The sequence below is a fragment of the Stegodyphus dumicola genome, chromosome 4 (genome assembly GCF_044657685.1).
Source record: "Stegodyphus dumicola isolate Sdum_Otavi_A_Nest chromosome 4, ASM4465768v1".
NCBI lineage: Eukaryota > Metazoa > Arthropoda > Arachnida > Araneae > Eresidae > Stegodyphus > Stegodyphus dumicola.
In genome coordinates, this window is record NC_140771.1 from 10,047,360 (window position 1) to 10,075,321 (window position 27,962).

Below are 27,962 nucleotides of genomic sequence, written 5' to 3' on the forward strand. Positions count from 1 at the left end.
AAGTACAAAAATAATTTGTTTCAGAAATAAACATTTTCAGTAACGCAGGTAGATTTATTATCATTTAAAACATTTTTAAAATCAAATTTCCATTCATCAAAAATAGCATACATGTATATATATATAATATAATATAATTCATTTTCTAAAATAACACTCTAATATACATTTCAGTACTATAGAGTACTGTTATATTATGACATATTGTTTGACATTTATTCCTTTATAATCTAACAACCTGGTTGGTTAATGAATTTTTTTTTTTGATCTCTTAATGAATCACGTCATTCATATATTTAAAAATGTGACTACAAGCTACAATATTTTCTAGCAGTTTAATTTTATTTTATTCAGTGCTTATCATGTGCAGTTTTAAAGCTATTATTTTATTCAGAAACTTATATATTTATTTTTAAATGCACATCAAAGTATTGATTTATAAATAAGCTTTAAGTATTTTAAAATAGAAAAAATTTTAAATAAAATTACATTGCTTTCAAAAATAATAAAAATTATACTAATTCTTAGTACCGTACAAAAATAGAGTAAATAATTAATAATCCATATAACATACCAGACATTAAGCCTTTAAATTTCATTACACAGAAGAAAAATTAATATTTTTTTTTTCATTTAAAAATATTCAAATAAAATAGTATTCAGGAAGATCATTTCTAGTAGGAAAACTTTTTTGAGTGCCTTGCTTTAAAACACTCAGAGTTGCTATTTCACATGAATGTTCAACTGCTTCCTTAATACTCATTTTTGGATGGTAAGCCAAAAAATATACAAAACTACCCATAAATGCATCTCCTGCACCCTAAAAACAAACAAACAAAAAAGAACCTTAAAAGCATGATACAATAAAAGGCAGCATACATATATAGTTTAAAATCACTTCTAATAGCTACAAATTGAGTATAATAGTAGTTAAAATATAGGATATTTGTGAAAGGTGGCCACAGGCTTTATTTCCCTAGTAATTGACCCCAGACATGTATTTGTTCTAAAATGTCATTATACGCAGTAGGATTCAAAAGTTCCGGGACTGAGTCTATAACGTAAAAAATATTATGAATTAAATTGTAGAAACACATCCTCCTTCCAAGTGCAACAACACAGTTTTGCCAGCACCTGTAAAGTTCATCGAAGCATGTCTGGAATCTATGTTTGGCTATATCCTTTAATTCAGCCTGTGATGCACATTTAACTTCATCTGAAGATTGAAATCGACGACCCTACAAGCGTCTTGCCAGTTCAGGAAATAGAAAGAAATTGCAGGGTGCGAGATCAGGTGAGTAAGGAGGATGAGGCAAAACAGTTGTTTTCATAAGAAAATCATTAATGAGTAGGAATTGGTGAGCAGGAGCATTGTCATGCAACAGGACCCATGACGGCTCAGCCCACATTTTTGGTCTCTTCTTCCGGATCGACTCGCACAAATGATGTAGGATTTAGACGTACATTTCTTTGTTCAGAGTGCATCCTTCAGGGATAAATTCCAGATGCACAATGCCCTGGATTTTGAAGAATATCTCTAGTATGACTTTTCTCTTTAGAGCGGAGTTTGTGCTTCCGTGGAGATTTCCACATTGCTGATGCTCTCTTGGTATGCAGGTCGTACAAGAAACACCATTTCTCGTCTCCAGTAGGAAAACTTTTAAGTAAGGATAAGTAAGGATCTTTGTCAAGAGCCGAGATTAAATCTCCCGCCGTTTCCATTCGAATTGCCTTTTGGTCTACGTTTAACATGCAGGGAACGATGTGTTGACACACCCTATGCATGTTAAGATCCTTAGTCAGTATCCGCTGACATGTGGCCTCTGATATCTCAATTTATTCTGCTATTTGGCAAATTGTTTGCTGCCTGTTTGCATGTACAGCTCAGATACCTTTGTGATGTTTTCATCGGTGTGCAAAGACACGGGACAGCCACAGCATTTGTTGCTTTTGGTACTTTCCCTGCCTTCTCTGAAACGACGATACCACTCAAAAGCTTGCATTCCTCAATAACATTTTACTTCCGTACACATGCTTCAACATTTCGAAAGTCTACATAACACTCTTTCTCAAGCGAGCACAAAATTTGATATTCATTCTCTGCTCATCTGACGCCATTTATTTCTGTTGCTGGTTACTAAGTGCACCCACGTACAAAAAATGCTGTCGCCATGAGCTTTCAACCATGTGATTTGGGACAAATCTCTTTTAAAAAAGGGGAGAAGGTAGTAACACAAAAACGTTCTTGTAGTCGCACTACTGCAAAAAATTTTTACGTCTGGACTCAGTCATAGACTCAGTCTGGAAACTTTTGAATCCTACAACGTATAAGCTAAGGAAATTGTGTGAATCCAGATTCTGTACTGGGAGTAGAATGGTTATGAAGTTAGCAAAAATTTTATATGGTTCTTAATACAGCAAAAAAACCAATTAAAAAGGATGCTTTAATAAGCTAAATATTATAAGTTCTCTACCTTTACATCTTGATGATATTTAAATGATAGTAAGTTAAATTTGTCAATTTATATCAATTTATTTATATACAAATTTTATGTAAAAAATTTTAGATTTCTATCAAAAGTTTAATGATTATATATAAGATAAAAATTATGAAAAATAAAGGTCTGAAATTTGTATTCTTGAATTACTTTCATCAACCTTCATTATTTAAGTAAGCATTATTGTAAACAAAATTCCTATTTAAAGTATCCATCTTAAATACTAATGATGCATGCTTAGTACCTGTTTTAAACAAGATAACATTGCAAGCACTTCTCACTACACATACTGCCAATAAGCTATTGTCTGCTACAGTGTTGGTTAAAATCCACATAATTTCAGGATAACCTGTAACCATCAGTTTATATCAAATTCCGAAATTTTACTAGCAGCCTTTCTAAAAATTGCAGAATGCATTTCATAGGTTTAATTGTATTTTATTCCTTACTACAATTAAAAAAAACTAAACACCAATCAAACACAATGACAAAGCACAAACAAATAAAAAATTTAGAAGATTTTACAACAAAACAATACTAATGTTTGAAGGCTAATGATGAGCTAAGTCAGCAGTAGTATGCAGAACAAAATGCATGTAATCCTACTTCTAGGAACTAATTGGAACCATCCAATAACTGATTCCAAGTATTTATGCTTATCTTGTGGCCAGCAAAGTGGTTGTGAGAATGTTAAGGACTTGCCACTGAATAAGACCTTCATTATGCTGACTAGTCACCCTTCAGATTCAAGCTTCAAATGTTTAAATGCAAGAAACTTCTATTAACCCTTTCCAAAACTAAACTGGACCTCAGCATTAGACAAGCTAATATATGCCACTGAATAACCACCTAGCTGTGTGAAGGCTGAATATTATTCCTTTCTAAAAATTTTGTCAGTTCTACGTCACAAACACAATTTCACATTTTCTAGAAATTATGTATGAAATTAAGAGTATGTCTACCTCTTGATGGAATACAGGAATGCACCTATGGATAGCATAGCTTTGCCTGCTGAAGCTTTGATGGATAGGTGCATTTGCACATTAATTTCTACTCTATCTGCTCAACTTATTCCTCACAATGTATGCAGCATTATCCAAAAATATTTAGAATTTAGACAGCAGTACTATCATAATTATGATCATCATTCTCATCTACTTCAATTACTCTATATTAATTAAACAATTTTCTTTTTGAATCAGCAGAAGTGGAGGAAAAGACAGATAACTGTCGTAGAATCATAGCTGTGGTCTAATGTCATTATACAGTACAAAGTCTTTAATCTGGACTTGTCGGGACTTCAACGATTCCGGATTATAGATCATCAATTTAAATCTGGTAAGATGGCATGCAGAAATTATAAAATTAAAAATATGAAACTGTAATTTATGAAATAAAGAGCAATAATGATCTAAAGGGTATCAAAATTTACAAAAAAAAGCTTAATATCTATTTGTTTACTTTATTAAACATTTCTTTCAATGCATGCATGCATAAAACATACATTACACATAGTCGAAATTAGAAAATTGCAACCAGAAAACTATTTGATGTGTATTTGTGATATTTATAATTAGGAGGAATTTGATTTAAATCATATCAAAGAAGGAGTACATTGAGATGAAATACTACATTTAGTAAGGAATTATAAGCTGAATAAAATAAAAAACATCTGCCCTGAAGATGAGGATAGTGCTGACAAATCAACTTCCAGTTCACTGCGTGCCGCGATGTACTTTTTAACTAAAGTAAAAGAATAAGAATGAAAAAGCAGCACATGACGTCACAAGATTTTTATAAAATCATTGGTACATCAGCTCAAATGACCTCTGGCATCACCACAAATTGAGTCTTTCACTACTTCTGTAACTTAAGGTCTATAATTTGATTATTGATGGTTTTATTATACATATAAATTTGACAAAAATCTTAAAACCATACTGCTAATTTTACTGTTTAAATCACCATTTCTACTTTTAATTAATTCTCAGAAAATTTTAGGCTTTTTTTTTTTTTTTTTTGGTTAATTTAATTATGTTAGGTTCTTCCTCACATTTGGATTGTTAATGTGGTTGTACTAATTCTTCTCTTTACAGTTTATTTTTATTAATTCTTCTTCTTTCTGTCTTTTTTTTTTTCTTTACTTTGTTTGTCAATGATTTTCAATAAATTTTCTGTTTTGAATGCTAAACTTATTTCACTTCATCATACTCTAATGACTAATAAAAGCTGCAATCTTTCGCTGTTAAATTTGTTTATATTGTTATTTAAATATCTGATGTTGCTTAAATGAAGTCTCTATAACTTCAACCAATCTTAAAAACCATATTGATATATATATATATATATTTATTTATTTAATCTCAATAACATACACCTAAGCATATATGGTTAAAACATGAAATGTCTATAGGCTCATTCAACATTAGAGAAAATGATCATTTATTAATTTCACTTACTTTTACCAATTCAAGTTAAATGACTTTCTTTATAAATGATGTGCATTTTGCTTTGCATACATCAAAAATTTCAGATGACAAATTTGATGGCATTTCTTTCTTACAAATTCTGCTCAAAGGGTCAGAGACCATAATGGATGCATGGTAAGCAACATGCACAGAAAGTTTCAAAACCAAATTGATTTATGCTGTTCATTTTTTGAAATGCATTTTTAATATTATTTTGAGGCAGGACTTGTTTAGAATTTTGTGTATGTTTTAAAGAATGAGTATACTTCATTAAATTAGCTTTATATAGCCTCAGTTCACATTTATATAGCTTGCACTAAGCTTTCTGTTTTGCCTGTTTTCATTCTCCCTATCCAGGTCTCAAACATGGTTACCTTAAGTAAGCACTTTGAAAGATAGTGCTGAATTTTTTTCATGCTACTCATAATTCACACTTTAATTAAGACAGCAACTATAGCACAATATAACATTGTATAAACAAGAATATTCACAGATAACCAAAATATTAAACAAAGCAATCAATCAAATACATAGAAACACAAAATGAAATGTGCAAACATTTCACAAACACAAAATGTGCTGAAAACTGAGTGCACATGAAATAGTCACAGGCTATTCAGTTGACAACTTTTATTTAAGCCTAAATAGATTACTGCTTTTTATTATACATATTTTAATAATATACATTTTATACTATAATAAAAATTTTTGAAGTAGCACAAGAATATGATGGAGAGCAGAAAATTTGCAAAAATCAACAGACATAAATTTCAGTAACACAAATTCATCAAAAATAGCAAATTTGCAAAAAAAAATTTATCTGTCAACATTGATATTAAATATAGCTATTTTTCCATAAACAATTTATTTCTCTAGTAAACAATAAACGTGTGAAAAGAAGTGGTCTTAGGATTTGCTTCAAATATACAAAAATTAATGAAATAAAATTACATTTTAATGAGATGGATGTGCTCCTTTTTTATTCCCCCCCCCTTTGTATAACAAATTTGTTTTTGCTGCAATATTTAATTCTGTTAAGACATAAAGCATCTTCAGCATTTTTCTGCACTTAATTAATTTAATAAGAATATTAAATTGATTGAACTGAATTAATTTGAATTAACATTTGATTTAATAAGTGCTATAGCAAAATTAGCCATTTCTCATAAGTATGTAGTCTCAGAGGCAGAACATTTAATGCAACTTCTTCAAAAATTGAGTGAAATTCAGTTATAGTTCTAATCCAAAATTCAGTCAAGGAATTTTGTGGAAACTCAAGATTTGAGTCACTTGATAGTGGAACAAATTTCTTTTGGGTTTTATATGACAGATGATTAAACTCATTTATATCAATTGATTTAATTTTAAATTCACATATCTGAATTGGTCATGGCTGCAGCAGAGTAACAAGCTCTAACACTTCATCAATTTATTGACGTGCTGTCATTGTATTCATTACACATGCACAAAAATAGTCAACTAATGATGTTTTAGTAACTCCAAACTAGCAACCATAACGTTTATATGAAAATATATGAGACATAGTTATTGCGTTAGATTACATTTCAATGTTTAAATTTTGAGTTTATTGAAATCCACAGTTTTACTGTTTAGTTTAAGGAGTAACTACAAAACAAAAGTTGCTCATTTTAGTGAATGACAGTCTTGCATTAGATAGAGTAGCACTAGTTATTAAATTTAGAGATGGTCAGAAAATATAATTAAATAAAACTCTTTAAATTTTACACATAAAGATATGGAATAATTTTATATATTTTTTTTATTAAAGTGTAATAAGTTTTACTATACTCAAATACAGAGCATAGAAATAATTTTGGTAACATTTTCTAAACCAGAGTCCATGTTTGATGATTTCAATTACAGATGCATTCATTAAAATTAAACCTTACCTCATTTGTGAAAAACACCTTTTCTAAAATGGAAATAATGCCACAAATGAAGCTGTTATAACACAGTATTGAGAGATATAATAAAAAATATGATACTTCAAACTCTGCTCCTTGCAGAAAAGGGGAAAAAATTAAATCTAGATTTTGTCTTCTCTCCATCAAGGGAATTTATCAACTGACTAAACATAATGGACCATTGGAAATTGGATAACCATAACGAAATAAACATACACAAAATTACCATACATTCTCAGATGTGAAGACCAGTTTTAAATTGAATATTCTGTACATTCAGCTAAGACTTTAAAGGTAATGTAGCATTATAATGGGATAAATTATATATTTGAATATAATTTATCCCATTATAATATAATATATTATTAATTAATTATATGATATATTATATATTTGAATGATCTTATAACAGATATGTATAACAGTGAATGTGATATTTTATCGATTACAGTCTTACTACATTACAAATTTTTTCAGATACCTCTGTCTTCTTTCTTGCTACTTATTTGGATGTGATGAAATCTTAAAAAAAATTCTTGACTGAAAAAGAAGTGAGTTTACATTTGTATGGTTTTGATTAGAAAATAAAATGTTTAATAAGAACTGAATATTAATATTCTGTATTTGCATTTTAATTTGTCTTGATGTGAATATATTGTATAATTAAAAATAAGAATTTTTGGTACTATTCGGTTTCAAGGGCCATAAAAAATCGCCGAACTACTGTTGATGCCAATGCTGCCAAAAATAATTGCGGCAACCCTAATAATTGCGGCAAGAAAGGAAGTATAATAGTAAATAACTATCTAAGATTGACGTTTTAATTTAGATGAAAGGTTAATTTCATATAATACTTTTTTATTATTATAATTTATATGAAAAAGGCTAAACATGACTGAATGGAAGCATAAGAGTAAATATTTCAGATCATTATAAAGTTAATCTTCGAATTATGGTAACTTGGTGAAAAATTTGGCGACCAACCCTGCTACAGCAACCTGCTAGTTTTTTTTTTTTTTTTTTTTGATGGCATTTTGTTTTCACGAATTAAAGACTTTTTTTTTTTTTTTTTTTTTACCTCAACATTTTTTCCAACAATCTGCTAGCCGAATTACGCTTATGCTAGAACTTTTACGGAACAAAAGTGCTTAATCATGACGAAGATTAGGTGCGAAATTGGGAGAAAGTGCAGAATCGCCCACTGCTTGCTGCGTTTTTAAGAACTGCACATACACGGTATCCATGTACACGTTGACCTATTTTCACTTAAAAAAAATCCCAGAATTGCACAAAAATGGCATTTTGCACACTCTTGACTTTATCCATGTACACTGCTAAAGTCCTAGCTAGTAACATTTCTTGCCTTACCAAAATGTTGCCAAACTATGTGTTACCATATTCTAAAGATTAGCCCATTATTATAATTTATATAAAAATTGCTAAATATAACTGAATGGATGCCTGCATCGCTATTTCGTTACCAAGTTATCGCTAAAGCATAATTTCATTTCGTTGGTTGTTCAAGCATAATTTTCTATAATGAATGATGCCTTTTCTTTGAAAATATTCTCGGTAAAGTGCAGAATCACTCACTTATTTGTTTGCCGCTTTTTACAAGGGTAAAAACAATTGGAATTTTGTCAATTTTCTTTTACTTTTTAAGTGAAAATAGGTCGATGTGTACATAGATAAAGCCATGGGTGTGCGCAGTGCCATTTTTGTGCAATTCTGGGAAAATAGGTCGATGTGCACATGGATACCGAGTATGTGCAATTCTTAAAAATGCGTCAAACAGTGGGTGATTCTGCACTTTACCCAAAATTCTATTGCCGACTTTTCGGCATGGGCAATTCCCAAATTGTTAAATTCATAGGATATTAAAAAAGGATTTAAAATCAAAAAAGGATTTAAAAATTAAAGTAGTATTTCAATGGCATCTTAAGAAATGTAGAACTATATAAACTTACTCAATCTGAAATCAGCGCGTACGCTAGATTTGGCGCGCTGTTAAATGGGCGCATTTGCTAGATTTGGCGGTTTTGCACATATATTTTTGCTGAAATTTTTTACGGTCCTCAAAACGGAATAGTACCGAATTTTATATTTAAGTCTGTTATTCTTTTTCGGCGATGTTTGTTTTGATGTCTGGTATTCTTATTTAGCCATGTTTTGATAAAGTGATTAATAATACCAAGCTCTTAAACTGATAAAATAAAATATTAAATTAACAAACATCTGAGGAAGAATTAATTTGGGCTTTAGTGAAATTGCAGATTATTTCATGTAGCTTTGTGCCATTATGTTAATAATGAATGTAATGAAAATAAATCTTGAGCCTATTTACATTTCCTAAAAATTATAAGCTTAAATTAACTGTTTTTATTTCATTATTAAATAGAATTAAAATTTCATATTTATAATTTATTTAAAAATTTCTGCTATAGCTATTAATAGCTTGTATTTTCTGCAAGATTGAGATCTGAAGTTTGGATAATATTGTTATGATATCGGTATAACAGGGAAATAGTTTTCTGATGAAATGCATTGTGTATAGATTTTATAATGCTGCATAAAAGTTGCAGCCTCATATTTTGTTTCCTATCATAGATCTTATGAGACTACCAGAAATCGAGATGATAAGATCATTGAATGTTGGTAATTCATTCTGGATTTCATGACAGTGACTGATTAAACTAACCCCATGGAATTAGCACCATCAGCTTTAGCATTTTCTTTGCATATAATTTAAATGTCAGCAAGTTTCCATTAATAATATGTCTTCTATAAAGATATGGTAATTCGTACTGTATTTCATGCCAGTGACTGAATAAATTAACTCCATGGAAATAGCACCATAAATTTTTGCATATTCTTTGCATATAATTGAAATGTCAGCAAGTTTCCTTTAATATGTCCTCTATAAAGAATACTATATTTTGAGAAATTTGAATTGCATGCATGTTTCTAGGTAGTATTTAAAAAAACCAATAGTCACCATTTTTCAACACTGTATATAAATCTAATATAAAATAATATTTATAAATATTTTATTATCAGTATTTATGAAACTGGGAAGGCAACAATAGAATGAAGTGGTCTAAAGACATTTTTTTAGTAAATTGTCTGAAGACTTTTTTTAAAGAAAAGCTGGAGCTATCATAATAAACAAAGTTTTAATATCACCATAAATTTTTCGCGTGAAAATACTAATTGCAAAATTAAATAACTGATTTACTTACAGTACTGTCAACAGCTTTAACATTTCTTGCTGGTACATGAGTATATGTATTTTCATTTTTGCGTCGAAACACTGCTCCTTTAGATCCAAGAGTGAGAATGACAGTAGAACAACCTTTTTTAAACAATGTTTCAATTGCTAAACTTGCATCTTCGATGGATTTCACAGGCACTTGTGCAGCATCTTCAGCCTTAAGCAAAAGATGCATAAATTAAATATATGAATGCATAAAGTTAACTGAAAAGAAAAATCTTTAAATAGTTTTTTAAACTGAAAAATATCATAAAAATATCAGTCATTTAACTGTTTGTCATCATCTCAAATACTGAAGCATTTCCATACAGAAAAGAGGAGGAACAGAAGAAGGAAAACTCTGTTCTCAATAAAATAAATTATATAAAAATAAATTATGAATCTATGTTTGTGCAGCATTTATCTTTTCTGAAATACAATAAGTATATCTGTTTATATGTAACATTTCTGAATAAAATTTTTTTTTAATGATTACCAGTTTCTGTACTAGTTTCTTCAGTTTCATTCTGAATAATTATGCTCTTAAACATAGAAAAGTAAAATGAGTGCAAAACAAAGCTATAAAACCTTATGCTTTGGACATTTCTTGTGAAGAATATATTTTGAAAAGGAATTAATGATCAGGAGCTGACAGATGAAATGAAAGCATATAAAGTCAAAAGTCGTTAATCCGGACTCGTCGGGACTTCGGCGATTCCAGATTATCGATTTTTCCGGATTATAGATCATCAGTTTAAATCTGGTAAGATGGCATGCAGAAATTATAAAATTAAAAATATGAAACCGTAATTTATGAAATAAAGAACAATTATTATCTAAAGGGTATCAAAATTTACAAAAAAAAAAAAAAAAAAAAAAAAAAAAAAAAAAAAAGCTTAATATTTATTTGTTTACTTTATTAAACATTTCTTTCAATGTAAGTTGTTTAAGTTGCTTCATTTTTTATGTGATAATACATTCTCTTTAATTCTATAAACAGACATAATTTCTTGTTCAGTTACAAAGTTCCGCTGTTCAATTCCTATAATTGCTGTGTCTACCAACTAATTTGTCAATCGAAATTTTTTCGTTTTCAATAACCTCTGTGACATTTTTCGCTATCGGAAGCGAATTATAATGACGAGGAATTTGATTTAAATCATATCAAAGACGGAGTACATTGAGATGAAATACTACATTTAGTAAGGAATTATAAGCCAAATAAAATAAAAACATCTGCCCTGAAGATAAGGATAGTGCTGACAGATCAACTTCCAATTCATTGCGTGCCCCCCGTGGCGTTAAAGATAAACAAACGTTAAAGTTTAGATAAACAAAGGATATGCCTTTATCCATTTTTTCAGCAATTCCACTTTTTGTTTAATGAACTTCGAAACATACTTTCACTTTGTAGATCCTTTACATATTAATAAATATATATCAGAAATTCTATTTGACATAATCGAAAGTTCAAGCTTACTTTTATAAAATTGCTCTAACAGTCTGCAAAAACTAATAAGCCGGATCCAATTCGAAGATTAAGGAACAACACAATCTGCAGCATTAACTGAAATGGATAATTAGATAATTTTAAGTTAGCTTATACAGTCCGTTATACATTAAACGCGCACGCGCACAAGCATATTCGCAGCCGTAAAGGTCTTATGCGCACAAACTTTTTTTTGTATGCATAAAGCATACAAAAAAACGTTTGTAGCTTTGAGGTCCGCGTTATGGGGTCCAAATTAATGACTTTTGACTGTAATAGAATAACAATTTATTTTTTTAAATAATTTCTTTCTAATATTTCACAGTGTTTTATGTTCTATGATTGTATTCAGCACATTTGGCTGCTATAATAAGGTGCATTTGAAAATTTAACATTTTTATACATGTTATTTCATAAAAGTAAAAAAATTATATAAACAATCATATAGAATAGAGGTTACTTTTTTTTAAATCATGATTTTAAAAGTATGTGCATGAACTAAGATAAAGGAGCAGTTTTTAAATTCAACATATAAAAAAGTAAAAATTGGAAATGACAATTATTTATTTCAAGTTTAACGAATTTTGTACTAAAAAACTGAGAAGGAATTTAAAAATGAGACTTCAAAATAAGCATTTCAATTGGGGGGGGGGGAGAAAAACAGAAATAATAACGATAATTTTCGAATTTAATGGATAAAACTCTTTTTAATCAATTTCATCCTTTCATTAACTAAATTTATATAGGCATTAACATCAGTCAATAAACAATGATGTGATTTCATTATCTATGAAATGTCAAACTAGTTTATATTCATATAAAGCCCTAACTGAGAATGAATGTAGCCACAAACATTCAATAAAAATTAGATTTACACATTAATACGTTTTTCTTTTTACAGTTAGCATATACAAAACAATTACTGTTCCTAACAATTTAAGGAATGAAATATTTTTAAATTACTTACTTCAGTCTCATTAAGGCAAATCACATCAGTTAATGGATAGATGTTTTCATATGATGGAGTAGCTGCAGGAGCAGCATTGACAACTGTTTTTACTGAAAATTAAAAATTACTGTAAAATAATGTATTAAAAAATGCACATAGGAATACAAATGATTCAGAAAATGCAGCTTTGTAACTAAGTAATCTAATTATGAGTAACTCAAATCCTTTGGAAATTCATGAAATAAATTTCAAGGAAAAATTACATTAAAACTTCAAATATTTAGATATTTTTCTCTTTATCAGGTTACTGATTTTTAAAGGAATAATTATATTCAGATATTTATTTAATTTAATAATAACAAGTTATTATTTGCTAGCATGCAATTCAGTTACTTTTACATCTATAATAAGGTAATAGGAAGCAATAGCTATTCATTACATTTTTGTAATGCAACAAATTCTAAAATGAATAAATTAAAAAATTTCAAATTGGTAACAAGTTACATAACAAATGCTGCATACTTTTAGTAAACATTAAAACATAAAAGAAACTTCTTACTAAGCTAAAATTTCAAAATATGATTTACTAAAAGTTTAAAACATAAATTTCCTGATTTTATCCCCTAAGGTAAAAAGAGGAAAAAAAAATATTCTAAAATTTTAGCTTTCAAATAAGAAATATATTAAAAGGAATTTTTTTCTTGCATTTTTGATAAAACATCAACACATTTTTCTTTAAATTATTATTATAATGGTTAAAAAAATTAAAAACAAGATTAAACTTTACATTAACTTATTAAATGGTTCTCTTTACATTAATTTATTAAATGGTTATTATGCGGTAAAAGTTTTTGAAGCTTAAACTTTTAATTATATGATATTAAAAAGTTAAATACATATAGTACAAACATTAACATTTTAAGTAATAATAATTAAATAATATAAAAATTGCATATATTTTATTAATTAGTAGCATAAAAACAATAATATTTTTTGGCAGCTTTTTGGCACTAGTAACTAATAGTCACTTAAAACTTGACTAGACACATATACTAAGGAACAAGAAAATTAAAAATAACAAAAAACACTTTTGTAATTAAATCTTTTATATATCAATAAATATATTATAGTCCTTACTTGGTCTTTATTTGTGCACCTGTTGGGCTTAGATATATACTTCCAATTACAAAAATGTTTCAAATGACAAATATTTATGCTTTGCATTTTTTTATTTAAAAAAAGTGAATTTTGTTAAAATTACAAAATGTAAGTTTTTATGTGTTCTCTCATTTCTTATGTTTAGAAAAAAAAATTAGCATTCATTATAAAAAATAAAATGCAAAACATTTGTTCCTGTGATACAAAATTAAGATATGTACTACATTTTACAGCTGTTGACCATATTTAGGGGCTATACACACATTGAAGAGCAAAATATTACCATTTGTACGTAACTAAAAATGTAACAGTAGTTTAGAAAAAAGGTTTCTAATATTAACAGATTACATGATGAGCATTTGTATGCAGTTGTCAAGAAAAGCACCTTTTTTTTTTTTTTTTTTTTTTTCCTCCAAAAAAGAAATTTTATTCATATAACTATTGAATTCTTGTTGTAAAACACACCAGCAAACTTCAGTCTTTGCATAGAGCCAAAATGTAATATCATTTGCATGACTTAAAAATATAAAACATTTCTAGTTGAATGAATTTTTTGCATGATTATTAGATAATGATTCTAATGTAATAAAACTTCATGAGAATGCTAATGACATATTTTAGCATTTGAAAACTTACAAATTATTTCTGCGAAATTCTTCAGCATACCAGTTATAAAAAATTATAAATTAAAGAATATTGCAAACTAGTAAATCATAAAAGACCATCTCCAAACATAAAATCAACCATCCCAAACATCCCTTGCTATTTTTAAGAGGGAAAATATCAAGCTTATATTATTTTAATTTATTTGTTAACTGACCCCTCAAAAAAAAATTGGAAATGACATCAGATATCCTAAATTTTGAAATTAAATATGTTGGTTAATTTTTGTCTAGCCACAGTCAAATTTTCATGTTTTATTTATTTATTTATTTATTTATTTTTTTTTTTTTCTTATAATGAGAATAAAAAAGGAACCAGTGAGAACAAAAAAAAAAGATACAAATTTTGTAATTTTTATAAAATTAATTTTTGCAAATTTAAAAATGCCAAAACATGAAGCTTTGTAACATTTAAAACATTTCTATAAAAAAAAAAAACGTATATATAGCTATGACCAACAGTTGTGAAAATAAAGGTAAAGTAAGAAGGTTTTTGGACATGGTGAATAAATACAAATAAACAAATAGAATAAATATAACTATAATAAGGCACTTAATCTGCAATCTACATAACCTTTCTTCAAAACAATTTATTACATTAAATATGCATTACTGCCATTTGCATTCAGTACTTCAAAACATTTTTTTAGTCTTTGCTAATGAACCTCTTCTTTTGCTTACTATGTCAATGCTTTTCAATTCTTTCTCCTCCCCTCTATAAAATTCTTTCATAAGAGCTATCAACTACTATCACTCAAGTGTGGTACCTGACTCAACTGCCCTATTTTCAAAAAGGTTTCCATAAAAATGAGGATCATGAATTATAAAGTTCAGTATGACTCTGAATAAAGCAGTGTCTGCATATTTTTCTTTCATTGATTCCAATGTCTGCTTCTTTTCATGTGTTAAATATTTTAGTGATAATATATATGCTAAAAATGGGCCAATGACAGCACTAGTCCATATTATGTTTTAAATATGCATGCTTTATCAAGAATTTTTAAGTTATTTTCAAACTTTGAACAGCTTTGGCAATGATGCAGTTATCCTTTTAAATTTTATCAAAAGTGAAATGAAGAGATAGTCTACATTTCATTTGACTCGCATATTAGCAGTTTTAGTTTGAACATTTTTATCTTTTGCATTTTGATTCTCTTCCACAATTTGCATGAGAAATGGCCATTTCTTTATAGTTTTTAAAGAAATAATTGAGTTTCAATATACTTCAGATGATAAATTTAAACCAATTTCACTGTATTCATAAAATTTAAGATGGTTTAGGAAAGCTGGTGATTTCAAAAATATTTTATGACTTAAATAACATGCCCAATAGCATTTGATACATTTAAATCTTTGACCAATAAATTGAGCATATGAGCAGAACCATAAAACTTAAGAGGAAAATTATTTTCTAATTAAATTCTCATTGTTGCATTATTTTCAGTTACAAAACTAAAAATTTTACATTTAAATTTCTTCTCAACCTTTTTAATAATATCAACAGCAAGGATGAGTATATTTTCACTTGTAGGTGATGCTAATGGTGTATAGTAAATGTTTCTAGTTTTATCAACTGCCCAGATTCTTGGTTTGGTCTGGATATTAGCTTTACCATCTATCGTCATGCATACTGTTTGACTAACTAAACATTACTTGATTTCTCTATTTCCTCCTCATATATATCCTTTAATAATTTAACATTTAAATCACATTCTTAATTCAAGATGCAACTTTTTAATTAATCTTATGAAATGAGGATTTCCTACATTATGGAATGACAATTGTAACATAAAAAATGTACTTACTTAATGATCTATTTTCTGTTTCTGAAAAGATGTTGTTTTTACAATATATTTATTTAGACATGCACTATGTATTTTAAATTAGTTTATTCATCATCAGATTTATGCTTGAAGCTAAATGGACATGGAAGTGACACACTTTCTTGTATTAAATTAGCATGGCTTGTTTAAAATATTTTAAACAATTTTACTTAAAACTACTGTTTTGAGGAAAAAGTAGTTGATTCACTAATAACCTTTGCATTTTGCATTTAGTAATTAAAATCATTTTAAAAGTATTACAGGTTATCTTAATCCAGGATTTTAACACATTTTCAATATTTTAAGAAAAAGAAGAATATCTTATTTTAACCAATGACTGCAACAGTTGTATTTCTTAACTATTTTTTATACAATTATAAAAGGATGCTAAAGGATAGTTTTTAAAAAAGAAATATACTAAAGTGTCTTTTTCTGGTCTACAGAAGTGGAATAACAGCAAATTTTATTTGCTTAAAATATCAGTAGAAATCTACTTATATGATAAATGTATCAACTATGCATTAATACAACATGTTAACTCGTGATCTATTCTATATGAAATAATATACTAGTCCATGAAATAATAGTTAGATCTGCTATGATAATGCATTAATTAAATAAATTACATTATGTGAAATGTTATACAAAAATTCTAATTCAAAGAAGTTTTAAAATTGTAGTTAAATATTTTTTTATTCAATCCAGAATAAATAGTAATAATAAAAAATTAAATGAGATTAAACTAGTTTAAGAAATTTGTTTATGTAGCTGAAATCTGTAATAAACTCTTTATTCAAGAAAAATAATATATTTTAGAGTTATTATTCAGACTAGAAAAATTACTTATCAATAACACACACACACAAATAAAAGGGCAAACTAGTGTAATTTCAAGGCATGTAATTAATAAAAAAATGAAAGTGGCTATATTCAGGTCAATACCACATTGTTATTAAAAATAAGGCCTTTTTAAAGCTTACAGCAGTTTTTTTTTTTTTTTTTTTTTTTTTTTTTTTTCCCCATGGGGTGGGAGAATAAACATTCTTTTACCAAATGGGACCATACTATATACATCTAGTCTTAAATCTAGAAGGAAATTTTAGAAATTAAATTAGCAACATTTATTTCATTTTGCACATATTTTTTTAGTTGTCATAACATAGATTACAAAGACATTAGATCAGAGCACATTTATTTAATACTTTTATGCATGTTCATTTACGAAAGAAATACTATATGCAGAATGACAGTGAGGCTGAAGAAGATTTTTTTTCAATAAATAGGGATCATTTAGAGAATATAAGATTAGACTACTTGCATTCCAGATTTAAATATTCCACATCAAAATATGTGACACCATATTTAGATAATGACAATATTTAGATAATGACCATATTTAGATAATGACACCATGTTTAGATAATGACATATTTAGATAATGACTAGAAAAACTCATCATATAAACTATACATTGTGAATTTTGAAACCTTGAGATGTAAAAATCAATCATTATTGAATATTCAGAATCATTTTTTTCTGATAATTCTTCAACTGATGAATAATAAATCAATGAAAAGAAAACATATGTAATTACATCCTAAAATTAAGCAAAAATTAAACCATAGATAGGTGTTGGTTTAGAGAAGAAGAGAAACACGCTAATGTGACAATCAAAATCGTAAAAACAACCTTGTATTTAGCGTAAATATACTGAAACACTCAATCGGTTTCGAGGGCAGCTAAAGGTCCCTCCTCATCAGGAGAAAGAAATACCTAGAAAGAAGAAAATAAAGGGGAAGGAGTCTCAGAAACATGTGGTCCTTCTGAACTTCAAATATTTTTTTTTTTTTTTTATTTATTTGAAGTTCAAATTTTAAGCGTGAAGGTGCATTTGCCCCTCGCTCCCTATTTTTAACTTCGCTAATTTTTCTTGTCCTTTATGCTTGATCAGATAGCCTGGCTCAGTAAAAGTAGGCGGCCAGTGCAACTCAGATTAAAAATCCAGTTATAACCATGTGCAGTGCTGATAAGGACCATGTGTTTCTGAGACACCTTCCCCTTTATTTTAAAGGTAGTAGTCAACTAACATATATCCCTCTTCTTCAAGAAGCAAAGTTCTCTGCAAAATGCTTTTGTTCTTTGAAGAAGAGGGACTGATGTGGTTTGGTTCACTCAAAATTAATTAAAATATTCAAATACCCCCCCCTCCCCCCCCCGAAAAAAAAACCCTGAAGGCTAAATTTTTGCCTAATTTTACTGCTGAGTCTGATGTCAGTTTCTTTCTTATATAGCAGTTTAATATTTTCAAGCAAAGAAAGTACACAGTATATAATAAAAATTTTTATACAGGTCTAGAATATCTAATTGTTTTTTCCTATTCATAAAACTAATTTTCTTTCCTGAAAATATCCTAGCCTTAAAGATAAAATTAAACATATATTAAAGACTAATATAAATAACAGTTTAATGATAAACCATGTGAATAGTCTATAGATGATGCTTTCATGAACTTTTACAAAGAAAATTTGTTCATATTTACTTTGCACTCTGGTAAGAATCACAAAAACAAGTACAGAACTGAGATCAAATCCAGAAACTACCTGTCTTCACAAATTTTAAACATTTAGCCACTGTATAAAGATAACTATTAATTTGGTAAAGTAGAATCATTAATTCTAAATGCAGATAGTCTTTATGTTCTTTGACATAGCAAAATAACCTAACCTTCATATTAAATATTTTACACTATTTTGATTTTAAACACACATGGAAATTATTTCAAAGATCTCACAGAAGTGACTGGACAAAAATAATGTCAAATAATTTACACATAGTAATTGAAATAATAAAATGTCTTTTTTTTTTTTTTTTTTTTTTAAATCCATATTTACCTTGCCCTTTTTTTCGTCATTAAATAATTATTCTAAAATAAATGAGCTTAAAAGTTGTCACAAAAGTTTTCGCATACTGGGGATTGGGGGAGAGGGGCATCCATTATAAATACAGTAAACAATGTTAAATGTATGACATTATTTTGTTACTTTGCATCAAGTAACAGGCAGTCTGAATAATCATCTTCTTGAATTCTTCAATTAAATTTTCTTGCTGTTTCAGCATTCTGTTATGACAGCATCAATAAAATGTATGTGATTAGAAATTCATAAGCATTTGCAAAAACGAAGAGATACATCTACTATTAGAAAAGTAGATGAAATAATTCAGTCTAAGTATTTTAAAGTGAAATTAATTTAAAATTTTAATTTAGTGAAATTTAATGGCAGCAGGAAAGTATGGATTTTTTTAATCACTGTCAGAAATGATTCTGAAAATGGTATTGAAGAACAAAAAAAATCAATAACAATTTATTTAACTCAGAACTCTTACAATACGAGTGGGTAGGTAGGACTAAATAAAATGTTCAGTATATGACTGATGTCAAAAGATTTTTGGCACTTCTTTATTATAGTGACCTTCGAGGTTGAATTGTCAATCAACTGAGATATCTTGCCAAAATCTGGCTGCTTGTTCTTAGCATGTGATTATATACTAGCACTGGCTGCATATTTTTATACCTTGCCATGTAATTGTATATTAGCATTGTGTTGCAAGTTTGCTTTCACCACATGTTCTTATATTATTCATGTTTGATGAGGTGTTCAAATTAGTGTTGTTGCTTTCTTTGTTTATTGCTTTCTTTGTGAATATGATGCTGACAATCTTTAATTTACCAAGTAATGAAGTGGATGCCATATCATTTTTTCAAGAAAGAGGTCTTTTACATGACAAATAAATATGTAAAAATAGCCACAACATGAAACTTTATGTTAATAATGAAACCATTTGGAGGTGCATTGTTAAAAATTGCAAAAGAACAAGAGCCTCCATGTCAGAAATTTGTTCAGCAATTCCAGAATATTGTTCATCAATGCTATTAGACTTATGCATTCTTGGGCAGAAGAGTTTACGTCCACGAAATGGCATAACAAACAGCTTAATATGTGTGAAAGTGCTGCAATTGACTGGAACAATTACATTCAATAAAATAATAATGATGATGATAAGGATTCTTAAAAGTAATTCTTAGAAAATTACATGTGAGTATTATTGATATCATTATATATTGTGTTGTTTATTTTTATATTTGCACTTCACAAGCTTGGTGAAGTTATAGCTGAGATTGTGGCGCAAATATAAAATTGCCAAATATGATTAGGGGCTGCTAAATTCAGTTATCATCAAGTACTAGTTCCAAAGTATGTAAAACATGCATCTCCAAATACATGACAACAATAAATCTACAATCTACATAACAACAATAAACTATAAACATCTCCACATAATTTGCATTGAAATTTCATCAAATGATTTTTTACAATATTAGGACTGAAAAAGGTGTATTAATTTATTCAAAGTGCTTGAGTCTACTTTACTAAGGATTCTTTCAGAAAAGATGCAAACTAGGATTCTTCTCTTGTATGCCTTCAAGTATGACAGTCACCTAATGCATAACTTCGTAGAGAATATAGTACAGAGGACTGCCTTGTATTCATGTTACATTTTCTATACTAGATAGCTTGGTTAGTCACCGGATAGCATACATAATGTGAACACCAGCATTCAGTAAAATTATTTATTTGGCTTCTAGTAGTCTTTCAGACAACAACCTACTGCATCGCAAATGATAAATACTCATACAATGAGTTTTCTTTCTTTCTTTCTTTTGGATGCACACTTTTAAAATAATTCTACTTTAATTAAACTTAGGAGATAATATAATCAATTAATCAATACTGTTTAGGAAATAAATTATAATTTATATATATATATATATATAATTTTTTTATTTTTGGTAGTCATTTTCAGCTTAAAGTTACTCCAAATTGGGGGAGGGAGAGCAGTTAAAACTTCAGATTACATTATAACTCCATAAACTAGAGTGCATGCATATATATGGCTGAGTGCATATATTGGTGTGTGTATACACATGCTTATATACATTCTTACATGAACATATACGTACATATATACATGCATACATGAACACATACATCCATTACATTTCTGAACCCAGTCCCAATAACAGAACAGTACCATATTTTGTTTCTCTTTTTAAATAAAAATATCTACTATTCAGAAAATTACAAATAAAAAAATTTAATTCAAGAAGAATTTTAATTCCATAGAAATTTAGTAATTGGTTAGAGACTCTTTATTTACAACTTATAAAGCAACACTTATAGCAAAATTTTATTAAGGTAAAATAAATTTATAAATGATTCACTTTTTCATATTGATGAGAAATTCACATTTCTAATACTATAACAAAATAAACAAAAGACCTTGTAGTACATCACCTTATTGGCAACATCAGTTATCTCATATTTTTGAAACTCTTTGTAATAGAAAGCTAACTGAAAATAATAATACCTCAATGTATTGGTAAGAAATGCATATAATATCAAAAGTAGTTTACTAAATTTCAGTTTTCATTTAATTTAAGTCACATTTGAAAACTTTGATTCTGGTTGAATAGTTATTGATTTTAACTACAGACTTGCTTTTCACTAAAAATAATAAATTAATAACCATTATATTTTCTGGCCAGTGTGAGTGCTGCTGTCAAAGAATCTAATGGGCATTCATAGGTGCATAACATAACCTTGGACTCTTTTATTATACTTTCAGCTGCTTCAATATCTTGTGGTGTTAATTCCATAATGGCCCCAGGTACATAAATGATACTATTTTGACCTATTGAAATAAAAATACATTTCAGTAATACTTCAGCATACTGCATGTTAAAATTCAGATATAATTCTTAGGATATACCTGCATCTGAGACAGAAATGGCAGCAGTGCTAGTAAAAGATGTTTTTGATATGTTCACAAAATCTTTCAAAAAGAAAAGAAAAAAAAATTGCATTAGTTATATTCCATTATTAGGTCAAAATGAAATTAGAATCTTTTAGAATACGATATTAAAATACATTCAACTATAAATTCTGTAATAAAGTGTTTAATCATGCCACATATGCTACTTGAAAAGCTTGCTTGATGGTGCTTGGCAGCAGTGCTAGTAAAAGATGTTTTTGATATGTTCACAAAATCTTTCAAAAAGAAAAGAAAAAAAAATTGCATTAGTTATATTCCATTATTAGGTCAAAATGAAATTAGAATCTTTTAGAATACGATATTAAAATACATTCAACTATAAATTCTGTAATAAAGTGTTTAATCATGCCACATATGCTACTTGAAAAGCTTGCTTGATATTTAATAAATAGCAATATTTAAACTTTACTGGCTTTTTTTTAATCCACTTAAAATATCTGTAAAAATCACTTAGGATAATACAGCGTAATGGCTCTGTGATATAATATATTTTAAGGTACACTGATGCACACTTGAAAGATAGAGTCATATGTCACGATTGATATTTATATAAAAATATTTTATTTCTGTTACACTTGATTGTATACACATCAATTTCTTTTATTATTTATTTGTAGTTCATTAGTGAGATGTTTAGTGTATTTTTATATCACAAAATTACAGTTAATCTTGAATGTTTGCTTGGTGTCAAAAGCAATCTAGTCTTCGTGTCTTCCGTTGTTGTTGTTGCTAATGCTCATTTGTCTGACGTAATCAGCCCAAGCCCAAGAAATTTCTCATGGCAAGGAGCACTAGAATATGCCTGCCGTTGGCAATAGCCTTGAGTACCATTCAGGTGACAGTGCAATTTAGCTTAGTTCTGCCCCTAATTTTGAAGGACAGCACCGCGGGGACCAAGGGTCAGGTCAAGGACCAAGACCACAGGTCCAAGGGTCTCCCACCCCTCTTCCCTTCCACCAAACCACACGAGAGGACTTTCGGCTCGCCTCATATTTAGAGTGCCACCATGCTGCATCGACACTATTACATTTACAAACATCCATGCCTTCTCCGGGATTCGAACCCGGCCCCTTCAGTACGGCAGTCAGCGATGCTATACCGGTTAGGCGACACGTCTTCTTATTGGTGGAAGTGAAACTGCTTTCACTTTGTACCTTTCCATCACATTATAGAATAGGCTTTGATTAAAGCAAATTTTGCTGTATATATATCAGCAATAATGAATATTCAAAGTATAAGAAAAGCTTTTTTAGATACATACTATTTTCAATACTATAAAAATTGGTTTAAAACATATGTCAGTGGAAGTACTTTTGAAAATTCACTTAAAGGTTTTGAAAACAGCAAAGAATCAAATTATATAAAATGTTTTATTTTTACAAAATATAGTATTTATATGGATATTAAGAATGTTCTCATTACATATGGTAAAATGCCTCTACCAAAATACCCAAAAGAAATGTATCTACTTTATGATGAAGTCTCAACAATATTAACTATCACAAATGCAATATATCTACAAATGACTATCTAAGTACTTTTTTAGCAAGAAATAATAGTACTTGCATATTATGCCATTGATTGTGAAACTGTAACCAAGCACCGTGATTTAGCACCAGCTACAGATAGGCATGGCTCACAACACTTTCATAACACATCTGCTTTCATTCGACGTAATCAAGATTAATTTTTCGAAAGCCACCTTTGGTTTTTTTAACAAGGATATAAATTTACTGTTGTTGCATTTTTTCTCGCCTTTTGAAAAAATTAGTTTGAGCCCAAATGTCACTTTTCACGGGGCAAGAAAAATAGCATCTATTGAATGGAGAAAAGAATAGCTGAAGATGGCTGACAAAACAGTTACAGATTGGAACACTCACTTATGGGAAGTTTGTACTCATAGCATTCTAAACAGAGCTTCTAGTAATGTCAGAGGGTCTAACAAAATAGTAGAAATCAACAAAAGCCCTTTTACGAAGTGGGTTGAATACTTCTTCAACAATGGCTATTTAATGGATTGTGCAGAGAGACTAATTAATGTTTTAATGTAAGATTTGCAGATAGAAGTGCGGCTCAGAATTCTGCAGGAACAGTTGGTGAATCTTTTATTTTAAGAGTTGTGAATAGAAGTGTGACTCGGAATTCTACAGGAACAACTGGTGCAACTTTGGCAAGAACTCCTCCAACATTTGTGGTTCAACTGCATCCAACTTTCCAACAACAGTTGGAGTGAATAAATTAAACTGTTTATGAACAGATAACTATGCATATGATATAATCTATATTGATTCTGAAAAACAAAACAAATACACTGAATACAAACATTTACTAATTGTCTTTCAAAGTTTTCTGCTTTGACACAGATATAATTACATTTTCAAACTTAATTTGTTCATCCTAAATTTCTTCTAAGTTTTGACCTGAAATGATTCTTAACACTTTTACATTGCTCAATTATTGTATAAGAACATAAGGCTTTGTGTGATGTAAATCCCTAATATATTTTGACTTCACAAAGTATTCAAAGGTATTCTACAACTAGCACAATATTCAAAATGTAACTTAAAAGAAAAGAAAAATAATTTGTACCACAATGGATATTATTTTCTTTAAGATTTTGCAAATATTCATGTCCAAAACTATCATCACCTAACTAAAAAAAGGAAAAAAAAAAAAAAAGAACCATAAAAAGTTATAAATCATAAATGTTTCACAAAGTTATGAAAGCATAAAAAATAAAAATTTCAACATGCTATATTTCATAAAACTGTATTTAAGAATGGAATTTAATAATTAATAATCTAAAGTTCATTTGGTGCTTATATCTTATTCCAATTGCTAAATGGCAAAACAACAGTGGGCAATAAAACAGTAATAGATTGCATTAATTACCTGCCCGAACTTTGTATTCTAGTGCTCTAAACACAACTTCCAATGAAATCAGAAAGCCTAGCAAAAGAGTAGAAATCCATGAAGTGCAAAAATGAAACAGGTCAAATACTTCCAGTGCAATAGAGACTGATGAATGTTTTATTGTAAAAATTGCAGATAAAAGTACAGCTCAGAGTTTCTCAAGAATGGTTAGTGCAACTTTGGTGGGCTGCCAGCCAGTTTTCATGGTTCAGTGGCAGAAAACCTTCATGGTTGATGGGAAATATATAAGTACTCTGCAATCTATCTAATCCTAAATCGTTGGATTTTTAATGAAACAGTAATGTTCATAGTAACAACAGAAAATAAGACAAAGTTGTTACACCATTCCGTTTGAAGTTTTTAAAACCTTTTATATATCTGTAGAATAATAAATTAATCTACAAGTATATACAAGATTTACTGCAGTAAAATTAAAGAGTTTTTACATTTATTACCTTATTTATCATTGCTAAATACTTTCATTTTCAAGGGTTTTATTTTAAACAGCTTTGGAAAAAATGTATTCATAACTTTCTTTTGAATAGACTAAACTTATCTACTGAAATCCAGAAAAAGAATTTTATATTTAAGCTGTAAAACAGTTATAAGTATAAAGTACCAATTCTTGCAGATAAGTCAAATCTAAGAAATTACTCCTAGTATAATGCAATATTTCATCTGTAACATTTCACAAATTAAACTAGTAAATAATTTTTGGTTCCTATACATCATCAATCATGATTGTTGTCAACCAACATGATTTAGTGCCAATTATGAATACGAAATTATATCACAAATTTATATTACAACAAAGAAAATTATCAGCAGTTTTCAGGCAAAATGAAAAAACAGTAAATATGCAATAAAAATATGGAAATAGCTTTCATTGTCAAGATGACTATTCACCTTGCTTCTATCATGTCTCTACAAAAAGTATTATCTGTAAGGATATTAACTGTAAGGAAGTTCCAAAGTGAATTTTAACCAAATGAATTTAATTTTCCCAGATTGTCTTAATAAAAGTAATATACAAATTTAGATAATTATTTAATTTATTAATATGGCTTTCTAAAGATGAAAGGGGAGGAACACAGTCTGAAACATATAATTTTCATAATAATAAATTAATGTAAAAATGATTACTTCATAATAATTTTTGTCATTCTAATAAATAGTTGACTTATACAACAAGGCATTTATGCTATTTACTAATTACATTGCATATATTCATATCCTCATATTAAATAAAAAGAACCAAGTAGGATCCGAAACCTGATAAGGCTTATGAAAAAATGATTAAATAGCAAGCAAATGTTAATTTTTTATATAATTTTCAAAATTTTACATCTTATAATATATTAGAATAAAAATTATTTTTGTTTAAAATCAGTTTATAAAGAATTAAATTATATTCAAAAACAATTTATAACAGTTAAAAATGTGAGGGGGAAAATAAGAAAATAATAACCTTGAAAATAATCAGAATTAAAATATATTCACAAGAAAATTTATAACAGTTAAAAATGTGAAAAATAAAATTTGACACTTCTCCTGTCAGGAAAGTTTATACGATTACATAAGTTATAATTATTGACCTTAATATAAGCCTGAATATAGTTTACTTGAATGTGTTTTAACCTTAGCTATGATTGCAGTAGAAGCTCCAAGTTTTTTTGCCATTACACATTGATTTGCTCCTTTTCCTCCAAAACCTTTAGAAAAATGACTTCCAGCAAGAGTTTCTCCAGGTTTTGGAAATCTTTTGGCATAGCTGGGGGGTAAAAGGAGCGTCATATTACGCAGTGGTTTATTAAAAACTACCAACTACAAAAGTATGCAATTCACAAGTTAGAAAATCACCCTCTATCAATATTTACAATTAACACTTAATGCAGAAACATACATGACAAATAATTTTAATGCAGAAACATACATGACCAATAATTTTATTAAACTAGATAAAAGTATTTTTTTTTTTTACAAATAACAGTTATATTCGCCTAACTGTGGACTCTTCATATAAACATGTATCAATCTTAATACAACACCTTATTAAATCTACTATGCAGCCTCCAACAACAACAATGTCAGCCATTTTTAAAATAATAAATTTAGATTATCTCAAAATATTGAATCCGATAGCACAGGGTACGAAGAGCAAGAACTGTCAATGACTCAAGTAAGAGCGGGTTATCAAAACAAAGATTGCAAGAGCAGACGATTGGTTGAATTTGAATATTTCTTCACTTCATTTCAATGATAAACTTCATCTTGAAAGTTTATAAAGGCTATTTAAGTAAAAATAGCAATTACAATCTAAAGAAGGTGGACCAAGTTCTACCGATATCTATCAAGGTCTACAGAAGAACAGACCCACTGGCATTTGTGTTAGTAAAGCTTGGCCTTGACTTGCTTTATCTTATGCCTAACGCTAGTGAGATATTTTTTAATTTATGTTTTTGTTCTAAAATGTTTTGTACTTCACGGAAGATAAAAAAGATCATTGTGAATTCAAGTTTATTAGAAAAGTTGGTTTTAGAATCAGAGCCGTAGCTAGCTAGGGTTTTCCGCGCCTGAGGACAGCTGAAGAAATCGCGCCCCTTTGTATGTGATAAGAGTGAAAATATTTAATTCGAAAATTTCGTTTCATCAGTTTGGCGTTCTCTGATTGCTGCGCCCATTAACAGATGTCCAAATTTGTCTCTCTATCTATGAGAAAGTGTAGTGTACCTAAACGCCGATCAAGTTACGATGGTGCTAAGGAACGTGAGTCTACTTTTAAATTTCCATCTGCTCCTTTACTTTCTCAGGAATGGGATAACTATTTGCTTTGATTTGGCACTTTTGCTAACATCTAACGCACCTTATTGTAAGAGCTTGAGGGGAACTTGAAAAAATTTCCATTTGTATGGGTAAAACAGATGAAATATGTTTA

General features: G+C 28.7%; 2 protein-coding genes across 8 annotated transcripts in view; one reads left to right on the forward strand and one right to left on the reverse strand.

Moving 5' to 3' along the window:
* The window catches only part of LOC118187712 (transcription initiation factor TFIID subunit 7-like), a 31,921-nt gene extending 21,287 nt beyond the window's left edge, over positions 1–10,634 (forward strand). The window contains exons 1-3 of one of the 2 annotated variants that reach the window (XR_015040576.1): positions 814–3,836; positions 7,369–7,442; positions 9,499–10,634. The gene's annotated coding sequence lies outside the window, so the exon portion shown is untranslated. Of the gene's footprint in view, positions 1–813; positions 3,837–7,368; positions 7,443–9,498 lie in introns of those variants that run through there. The other variant, XM_085814532.1, reaches the window with a different exon arrangement.
* On the reverse strand, positions 30–27,239 carry LOC118187722 (ribokinase-like). 6 transcript variants are annotated; one of them, XM_035357998.2, is made up of 9 exons: positions 27,076–27,238; positions 26,666–26,798; positions 24,704–24,767; positions 22,210–22,329; positions 22,052–22,114; positions 21,809–21,973; positions 12,598–12,689; positions 10,131–10,319; positions 30–820 (listed from the first exon to the last, which is right to left on the reverse strand). In XM_035357998.2, exons 1-9 carry the CDS (start codon positions 27,120–27,122, stop codon positions 644–646), a joined length of 1,050 nt encoding a protein of 349 aa, XP_035213889.2. In that variant the 5' UTR covers positions 27,123–27,238; the 3' UTR covers positions 30–643. The 6 variants fall into 6 exon arrangements, with proteins under 6 accessions (XP_035213889.2, XP_085670661.1, XP_085670659.1 ...); XM_085814535.1 differs by having other exon boundaries at positions 22,261–22,329; positions 27,076–27,237; XM_085814533.1 differs by lacking the exon at positions 27,076–27,238 and adding an exon at positions 26,931–26,977.
* Positions 27,240–27,962: the final 723 nt, after the last annotated feature.

Excerpts from the sequence above, each read along its gene's own strand:
- LOC118187722 (XM_035357998.2), bottom strand. The coding sequence starts at position 27,122 with ATGGCTGACATTGTTGTTGTTGGAGGCTGCATAGTAGATTTAATAAG. Across the intron at positions 24,768-26,665 it reads CTACTGCAATCATAGCTAAG|TTAGGTGATGATAGTTTTGG; the intron begins GTTAAAACACAT and ends TCCTTTTTTTAG. Across the intron at positions 12,690-21,808 it reads ACTGGCCAGAAAATATAATG|TAAAAACAGTTGTCAATGCT; the intron begins GTTATTAATTTA and ends TTTAATTTTCAG.